Source organism: Cyanistes caeruleus, chromosome 26 (assembly GCF_971803275.1).
Source record: "Cyanistes caeruleus chromosome 26, bCyaCae1.hap1.1, whole genome shotgun sequence".
In the NCBI taxonomy this organism is placed as follows: domain Eukaryota; kingdom Metazoa; phylum Chordata; class Aves; order Passeriformes; family Paridae; genus Cyanistes; species Cyanistes caeruleus.
This window is the reverse complement of record NC_141726.1, coordinates 1,142,934-1,152,409: the sequence shown is the minus strand read 5'-3', so window position 1 is coordinate 1,152,409 and position 9,476 is coordinate 1,142,934. Positions and strand designations below refer to the sequence as shown.

At 55.8% G+C, this 9,476-nt stretch overlaps 1 protein-coding gene across 2 annotated transcripts; it reads right to left on the bottom strand.

Moving 5' to 3' along the window:
- Positions 1-3,100: 3,100 nt before the first annotated feature.
- Positions 3,101-8,944, bottom strand: EDN2 (endothelin 2). 2 transcript variants are annotated; one of them, XR_015279330.1, is made up of 6 exons: positions 8,802-8,944; positions 8,442-8,574; positions 7,330-7,449; positions 5,867-5,971; positions 4,773-5,177; positions 3,101-4,728 (listed from the first exon to the last, which is right to left on the bottom strand). XR_015279330.1 is itself a non-coding variant. In XM_086863397.1 (5 exons), the coding sequence occupies exons 1-5, from the start codon at positions 8,857-8,859 to the stop codon at positions 5,066-5,068; spliced, it is 528 nt and encodes a 175-aa protein (XP_086719523.1). In that variant the 5' UTR covers positions 8,860-8,943; the 3' UTR covers positions 3,101-5,065. The 2 variants fall into 2 exon arrangements, 1 of the variants encoding a protein (XP_086719523.1); XM_086863397.1 differs by having other exon boundaries at positions 3,101-5,177; positions 8,802-8,943.
- Positions 8,945-9,476: the final 532 nt, after the last annotated feature.

Sequence of the window (9,476 nt, the reverse complement as noted above, 5' to 3'; positions counted from 1 at the left end):
AGTTGGGTTTTCCATTCTCTCTGGGGTCTCTCACAACTCCCAGTTGGGTTTTCCAGCTCTGTGGGGTCTCTCACAACTCCCAGTTGGGTTTTCCATTCTCTCTGGGGTCTCTCACAACTCCCAGTTGGGTTTCCAGCCTCCCTGAGATCTCTCACAACTCCCAGTTGGTTTTCTATTCTCTCTGGGGTCTCTCACAACTCCCAGTTGGTTTTCCATTCTCTCTGGGGTTTCTCAAAAATCCCAGTTGGATTTTCCATTCTCTCTGGGGTCTCTCACAACTCCCAGTTGGGTTTTCCATTCTCTCTGGGGTCTCTCACAACTCCCAGTTGGGTTTTCCATTCTCTCTGGGGTCTCTCACAGCTCCCAGTTGGGTTTTCCAGCTCTGTGGGGTCTCTCACAACTCCCAGTTGGGTTTTCCATCCTCTCTGGGGTCTCTCACAACTCCCAGTTGGGTTTTCCATTCTCTCTGGGGTCTCTCACAACTCCCAGTTGGGTTTTCCAGCCTCTCTGGGGTCTCTCACAACTCCCAGTTGGGTTTCCAGCCTCTCTGGGGTCTCTCACAACTCCCAGTTGGGTTTCCAGCCTCTCTGGGGTCTCTGAGTTGTGGCTGCTGCCAGAACAGCCCCACCACAGGCAAGATGAGATCCCAGAGTCTGTGGAAGTCTCTCAGATCAGCTTTGTCATTCTGCCCCCTGGAAAGCAGCACTCGAGGTGTTTCCCCACTGATTCCTGGGGGAAGATGCTCAGCAGGGTGTTCCCACCCTGTTTCCCAGGCGGTGCTTCCAGCATGTTCCAGAGGCACTCAGGAATGACAATTCCCAGCACAGGCTGAGCCGGTGGCACCTCCCTCCCTGTCCCCAGCACAGGGGACAGAGAGTTTCTCCTGTGGGATCCAGGATGTGCTTTCCTGGAGCTCCTTCATTACCCAGCACAGCTAATTAATTCAGTTTTAAACTCCGTGATCCCTTAATCTGGCTGGATTAAATTTCACTTTTCTCCTCCAGCTCCTCCCCTCTCCCTGCCCACCTGAGGCAAGAGGCCAAAATCATGAAAGGCCATTTCTGGGGCAAAGCCTACCTGCAGAATCTCCGTGGTCCTGGTGGCCTGTCAGGGTCTCATCCACAGCTTTGGCTGCTCCCTTCAACTTCATCCTATTCTATGTCACATCTGCCCCCAGCAAATATTAAAATAAATATTAAAATAAATATTTAAATAAATATTAAAATAAATATTAAAATAAATATTAAAATGGAACAAAGCCCCATAAATACATATATATATATTTATGGGGCTTTGTTTATATATATATATATATATATATATATATATATATATGTATATTGCCCATCCTGATGAGGCCAGAAGTGTCCCACGGTGCAGGAGGGAAGTTTTGCTGCCTCTGGGCCATCAGGGAAGATCTGTTTTTCCAGGAATTCCTGAAAAATTTGAGAGTCACATGCAGGCCACAAGGTGTCCGTTTTGGGAATGATCACTAGGGAAAAAGCTGGATCTTATTAAAGATGCCCCATCAGTCATGCTCAGAACTGCCTTTGGAAGTTGCCTGATTTCCTGGATTTTCCACTTAAATGAAGTTTTCTTATCCTGCTCTTTCCTGTCACCTGTGAGAATTAATAAAACCCGCCTCCTTCAGCTAATCTTTATCAGCAAACTCAATAACCTCAAGAATAAGCACAGAGCTCCTCTCTCATCCCTTTTCACCCTAATTAAGAAGCTCTTAAGCATCTTCTTCCCTCGGGCATTACCTAATTAGGGCTCATAATTAAAGCTTTGCTCAGAGGTTGGCACCAGCCCAGGCCCCACCTGAGCTCCTGCCAGGCTCAGGTTGTCCCTCAGTCCTTGGTGGCACCTTGGGGTGTTGCAGGGCATCCCAGCAAGGAGCTTTTGGCACTTTTCAGGATTTCTTTCTCTGCTTCTCGCTGCTGAGTCCAAACTGTCCCCATGGGAACCTCCCTGGAATATTTCCCGTTATTCCTGTGTCCAAATTCCCTCAGTTAATTGATGTTAGGGCGCCAAAATCCTCCCAAACCACCCCCTGTCGCCAGTGATTATTTCAGATTTTCCCTCTTTGCTCCAAGAGCTGGAGACCATCACCTGTGGTCCCACTTCCCCAGCTGTGGTGTTCCCCTGCTGCCAGGACCCTCTGGGCATCCCCAACAGGAATATTTTCCCTCTGAGACCAGGGTTCCTTTGGGACTTGAGGAAGGCAAATGAAAACGCAGGGCTGGCTCAGTGGACATCAAAGGGTGGGGAAATCTTTCTTGGGAAATGCACAAAATCCTCATTTCTCTCATTAACACCACTGGAATCGGCCCCAGCAGGACACCATGGGAATGAAACCAAAACCAAAACCACTCCAGGCCTGATCTGGAGTTCAGCTGAGCAGAAGAGGGGAGAATTTCACTGCAGGTATTGTACATACCACACAGGAAATTCACACTGGTTCAAGGTACCTTTTCCCCACTTTCACCTCTAATTCCAGGTCCTTTTTATCATTAAAGTCCCACAGTGATGATTTATTGTCACAGAAACATCTGAAGGAGTCTGGTTTTCACACCAAGCCCTGGGGTGGAGGCTTGGCCCTGGGAGAGGCAGCTCAGCCAGGAAAATCAGGGAATGGGAATGGCTGGGGCCCCTCCTGAGCCTTCAGCATCTTCACATCATCCTTTAGACAATGGCTTTTAAGCTGTGTTAATAATAACAACAACAATAATAATATAATTAATAATAATTTTAGATATGATCCCTCCCCAGATCTAAAGGTCTGTCCCTGCCCTGCTGACCCCACAGCCACGGGGGAGGATTGGACTCAGCCATGGGCAAACACCACCAGGATCCCTCAGCACAGGGATCCAAACTGGTCCCACACCCACAACCACCAGGGAATGACTTCCCTTCCCTGCTCCCAGAGAAATCCAGGAAGAAGGTGTGAAGTTCAGGAATGTTTAAGCCAGCCAGATGGATTCTAGATGGGTTCACTTGGAACTGAAATGTGCCCAGGACCATTCCCAGCCTCCCCATTCCCACTCCTTTTGGCCACCTGGATTCCTTTCACATCACCACAGAAGGAAGCAAAGCGCCATTGACTGTTGTCATTATTTATTACAAATTACATCTTGAAAATCACTGTCTAAAAAAAAAAATCAATAGATTTAAATAAATATACAGATTTCAGGATGCTACATATGGCAGGTGTGCAATAAGTCACTTCAGGCTGGGACATTACACACACGAGGAGATTGACAGAGTACTTTACAGCAGTAGTTTTATTTTAAATTACTCACATTAAACCATGTGCAAAATTTCCTCTGGAACAAACCCTTTCAGGATTTTCTTCTTTTGTTTTTTTTAGAGTGACTCCAACCTTCAGAAGGTCAAAGATAAAAACAGATTCTCTGCAGCTTTGGGGACCAAATGATTAATCCAGGGCTTAAAGCAAAATCAAGGAATTCTTTTTCTTGTCCATCGGGACTACACTTGCAACAGCCACAGATTTTGGTCCACCACCAACTTCAAGCAGCCTTTCCAAAGCTCCTGTGCAGTCCTGGCGTGGGCAGCAGAGGAGCCAGCAGTGGAGAGCAGCTCTTCACCTGCCCAGGTGCAGCCCTGGCTTCCTGCAGAGCTCTGCCCAGGCAGACAAAAGTGCATTTGTGGCACAGCTCCGGAGCCCTGAGGCTGCCCTTGCCTGCAAGGTTGGTTTCTAGGCCCTGGGCTCAGTGGTTTTCCCAAATTTTTCCTTCTCTCCCCTGAGCCAGCAGATCTGGGTTTAAACCTGAGCCTAAGCTCAGACAGGGCTGTGCTCTCTTACAGAATCACGGCAGGGTTTGGGTTGGAATGGACCTTAAAGATCACCCAGCTCCAGCCCTGTTCCCACCAGTCCTTCCCTCCACACCATCCCTACCTGGCTGCCCCTCACCTGATGCATTCCCCACCCAGGTTCCCCTTCCCACGGTGACCTGACACCCCTGAGTGGTCATTTACTGCCCAGAGCCTGACTCAGAGCTGCCCTAAGCCAAGCAGCAAGCCAGGCTTTGCTGCCCTCTCCCCACCACCCCTCTCTGCCCCAGCCCTTCCCTCCAGGCAGAGCTGGGGTACTCAGGAGCTGGAAATCCTCACTGAGGGGGTGTCCAAGGAGAAGAGATGGGGTCACAGACCCAGACCAGGCTCAAGCCCTGCTCAAAGCCAGCCCCACAGCAGCCACACCTGGCTTTGCTGCCCTCCCTGGGCTAACTGATCCTCCACCTCAGCCAGGACCTCAGTGGAAATCCACCTCAGCGATTTCTCAGCCAGTGAACGCCCTTGACTGCTCAGCTGGCTCCAGGTGACGATGAAATAAACTTTTAATACAAACTGGGAGCTGTTCCACCACGGCAGCTTCATCCACAGGCACTGACTGACAGAATAGTGCAAAGGTGGGCTCGGGCTGGGGGCAGCTCTCCCCTGACCACAGTGAGCAGCCAAACCCCTCTGGACAGGGCCAGCTCCGAGGCAGAGCAGCCCAGGCCAGCGATGGGCTGGGTCCAGCACTGCCCAGAGCCCCCCAGTTCACCCACCACACGTGGGCTGGGTCCAGCACTGCCCAGAGCCCCCCAGTTCACCCACCACACGTGGGCTGGGTCCAGCACTGCCCAGAGCCCCCCAGTTCACCCACCACACGTGGGCTGGGTCCAGCACTGCCCAGAGCCCCCCAGTTCACCCACCACACGTGGGCTGGGTCCAGCACTGCCCAGAGCCCCCCAGTTCACCCACCACACGTGGGCTGAGCCCCTGCTGAGGCTCCAGGGCAGGGTCTGGCTGGTGCTGCTCCAGCACGACCCTTGCTCGATCCAAAAAGGCACAATTCAGCTCCAGGACACTTCTCTGGCTGTACGGAAAGAGTTTTTCCCTTTACAGCAGTCCCTTGAGTGCCGGATCACGCAGCAGGAGCACGGAGACTTCCACTTCCTTCCGCTCACGGCCTTCCCTTCAGCTCCAACAGCCAGCAGCGGAGCTGGTGGCACCCACAGGACTCCAAATTCTTCTGGTGAGCTTGGTGTGCACCTGCCTCTTATCTCTTCTTCCTCCAGATGTTTTTTTCCCAGGGCAGAGCCGGTGGCTGTGTGTCCCTCCGGGAGCGCTGCTGGCGGTGGCTGGAGCGCGGGCTGGAGGCCCTGAGGTCCCTGGGAGCAGAAGGGACACCGTGGTCACTCCCCAGCCCATCTTCCCCCTAACTCAGTACCCCAAATTATGGCATTTATCCCCCCCCCCCCAACCACAATTTGCTGGGAGGCAGGAGATGGGGGAAGGAAGAGCAGGAATTTCTGTCCACAGCTGGATTAAGGCACAGTGGAGCTCCACCAAGCCCAGTGAGGTGGCTGAGGGTTCAAGGATGACCCAAAGTGCTGCTTTCCCAAATCCACCTTTCAGAAAGTGCCCCCATTGCCTCTGATTTAATTGCCACCAATTCATTAATTTGTCTTTCACTCAATTCCACTCCTGGGGTTGTTGCTTCTCCCCAGATTCCCTGATGTGGGGTTAGAAAAGCTCTGTCCTTTGGTTCAAAATTGCTGCCCAATAAATTATCTTCCTAGGTGATGCCATTCCCCTCTCCCTCTTCTGTCCCTCTGCCTGTCCCTCATCAGAGGAACTCCCCACTCCAACCGAGAATTACATTTTGTGTGGCATTTCTCTGGTTTGGGAAGGGCACACACAGCCCTGGCTCCCTCAGATGGAGCAGAAAGAGCCAATTCTCCCCATTTAAAGGGGACAGGAGGAGGCAGACCGGCGGCAGAAGGTCAGGTCTGAGTGCTAACTGCAGCCTGGGGCCACAATCCCACACTTTCAGAGTGGGTTTAGGTGCCCTGCTCACCTGAGAGCTCTCAGCAGCCCGTGGTGGGGAGGCCTCGTGGCACCGCTCTGCAGAGACCTCGCTGATGCTCCGGAGCTCATGGGGAGCTTCAGACTCTGGAGGTACCTGAAGAGCAAGAGGAGAAGCCTGAGCCACCCAGAGCCAGGCTGCGGGGAGCTCAGGGGGAGCCTGGCCCGGTGACAGACAGCTGAATGCGCGCCTTTGAAGGGTTAATTGCAGCTATTTGGGAGCTATTCACCGCTCACTTTGACTGCTGTTCCCTCGGGCCACAGCTCCTCTATTCACAGGCGTATTTAATGATCGGGGATTGCTTGGCTATGGAATTAATGACAGATATCCACAGCGCCGTCCCTGCCTTCAGCAGCGCTGCTGAAGCTGAACCGAGACCCCACAGGCACCATCAGCTGAGGTGGCCACGGGACATTTGGCTGCTGAGTCCCAGCTCGGAGCAGCCCTGATCTGCTCCCCTCTGAGCCATGCAGGGGACAGTGGTGTCCAAAAATCCACACCCCTGCTTGTCCCAGCTCCCACATGCTGCCAGCTCTCCCCTCTGAGCAGGGGACACTGCTGTCCCAAAAATCCACACCCCTGCTTGTCCCAGCTCCCACATGCTGCCAGCTCTCCCCTCTGAGCAGGGGACACTGCTGTCCCAAAAATCCACACCCCTGCTTGTCCCAGCTCCCACATGCTGCCAGCTCTCCCCTCTGAGCAGGGGACACTGCTGTCCCAAAAATCCACACCCCTGCTTGTCCCAGCTCCCACATGCTGCCAGCTCTCCCCTCTGAGCAGGGGACACTGCTGTCCCAAAAATCCACACCCCTGCTTGTCCCAGCTCCCACATGCTGCCAGCATTCACCTCTGAGCAGGGGACACTGCTGTCCCAAAAATCCACACCCTCACTTGTCCCAGATCCCACATGCTGCCAGCATTCACCTCTGAGCAGGGAACACTGCTGTCCCAAAAATCCACACTCTCACTTGTCCCCATTCCCAGTGCATTGCCAGCATTCCCTTCTAAGCAGGGGACACTGGTGTCCCAAAAATCCACACCCCCGCTTGTCCCAGCTCCCACATGCTGCCAGCTCTCCCCTCTGAGCCATGCAGGGGACACTGGTGGTGTCCCAAAGTTCCACACCCTCACTTGTCCCAGCTCCCACATGCTGCCAGGGGACACTGGTGGTGTCCCCAAAGTTCCACACCCTCACTTGTCCCATCCCCACGCCAGCTCCCCGCTCCCACCAGCACACCCAGCCCTTCCCCAGCAGCAGCAGCAGCAGGGATGGAGGTGACACTGCTGCCTGTCACCCAAAACTCCCCCTGACACCGCCAGGGCTCTCGGGAGGGGAGAAAAAAGCCACCAGACAAATGCCAGCTGCTGGCAAAGAGCCATCCCCAGGGAGCTGGGCAGACCCTGGGGCTCCTGAGCCCGGCCTGCCTCTCACCCCGAGCATCCCCAGCGCTTACCCTGGCCTGCCCTGGCAGAAGGTGGCACAGAAGCTGTCCCTGGAGTGCTGGCACTCGCACCTGCCCGCCGACCTCTTGCGCCGCCTGGGCGGGCTGCCCAAGCCATAGGGAGCGGTGTGCCTGGGGAACACAAAGGAATTCAGCTATGCCACCAGCTTTTTATTGGCCAACAGGTTTATAACAGGGTCCTGGGAGGCGGCCAAGCCAGTGCCAGGATAATAAAGGCTCATCTATAGACACACGGTGAAAAGGTCACTGATAGGTCTGAGCCTTTAAACTCCAGCTCCTCTCGCAGCTCGCCCCTCCCTGTTTGGAGATGTCTGTGCTGGCTGGGACGGGCACTTTTCTGTCCTTGCAGCAGCCCAGGTGCCCGTGCCAGGGCTGCCACATGGGCTGCCATGGGTGGCACAGCTCGGCTGGCCCAGCTGAGGTGCCAGGGCTCTCCTGCCCTGCAGGTTTCACACAGGGCACCGCACAGCCCGACACGTCCCGGGGCCAGAGCAGGTTCTTGTGCTCCCAGCCCAGAGCTGCTGATGGCAATCTCCTCTCCCAGAGGATTGGCAGGGACTGCAGCTACTCCCCGAGCAAGCAGCGAGTTGTGAATGCATGTCAGCGAGCGCGATCATAACCACACCTGAGCGCATGTGTTGTGCTCCAGTGCGATGGCCACGGGTCTGGGAGCGCTGGGAAAGCTGCTCCAGCATTCCTGAGGGCAGCACTTGGCAGTGCCAGCCCTCCGCTGTCTCATTAACAATACTGGCAGCAGGCAGCCGGCGTTACCGGCTGCGAGCGGGGAGAGGAAGTTCCCCGACTTGCAGCCACAACATCTCCGCCTTGCTCCGGGCTCCAAGAGGTGCAAACCTCAGGAAAAACCGAGCCCGGGAGGGAGCAGCGCCCTGTGCTTTCAGCCCGAGCCCTGGGGGTTGGCCAAACACCTGAGCAGCAGGAGCAGCAGCACAGTTTGTCCCTTCCTCGGCTGCCCGTGCACCTTGGAGCAGGTGCTGCCAGAGCCCCGCAGCCCCGGGAGCCTTTCCCACCCTGCTCCAGGGGAAGGTACAGCCCCTGCCCATCAGCAGAGCCACCCCGAGCGCCGCGCTCCTGCTCCTGCTCACCCAGGTGTGTTGACCCAGATGATGTCCAGGTGACAGAAGTAGATGCATTCCTTATCCAGCCAGCTGTTGCAGGAACATCGCTTGCTCCTCGGCGGCGCGGCCAGGTGCGACTCGGCCGGGGGATGGCCCAGACCTGCAGCGGCACAAGGAGGGAGGGAGGGAGGGAGGGAGGGATGAGCGGCCGCTCCGTGTCCCCTCCGGTGTCCCCGTGCCGCGGGAGCGCCGGGAGCTCCCCGGAGCGAGGGTCCCGCACCCCCGGGCACCCCAGGACCCCCTCCCCGTGCCAAGGGGGCTCAGGGGATCCCCCCTCCCGTGCGGGCACCCCCGGGGCACCGAGCCCTGCTCCAGCCCGGGGCTCACCGGCTTCCAGCAGGGCGCAGAGGGCGAGCGCCAGCAGCACGCCGGGGTGGCTGCCCATGACCGCGGCTCTGCGCTGCCGGCTTTGGGGGCTTCTTCTGGGCTTTTCCTGCTGTCCCGGCTCCTCCAGCCGAGCCGCCGAGCTGCTCTGGAGCCAGCGGGCCCCCGGCAGGTGCTTTATAGCCGCGTCAGCCGCTCCGCCTCCGGGGAACGCCGGGCTCGCTGGGGCGGCGCGGAGCCCCCGCTCCTCCCTCTGCTTGCCCAGACCCGCGGAGAAAGCGCCGGCAACACCGGGGATGGTGTCCGGGATGCGGGGAGGAGTGACCCCGAGGGATCCCGAGCGCGGCTGGGGCTGCGGTGGAGGCAGAGAGAGCAGCGGGGTCTGCGGGCTGAGTCCCCCTGGGAGCCTCCCCGCATCTCCCCCGCCCACCGGGGATGCTTAAAACCACGCAAAGTGGGCAGGATTCAAGATCAAAGTCAAGTTTTCAGTTGAAATGTCTTAATTTGACTCAACTTAATGAAAATGTAAATTGATAATCTCGTTTGAAATCTCTGCTCAGTTCATTCAATGACAGTCTCAGCTTTCCCTTTCTTTCCTCTAAATCGACTTTAAAACTTTTCCTTCTTGGAGCAATTAAAATTTCTTGCCATAAATAAGCCCGAGCACTGTCTAATTTC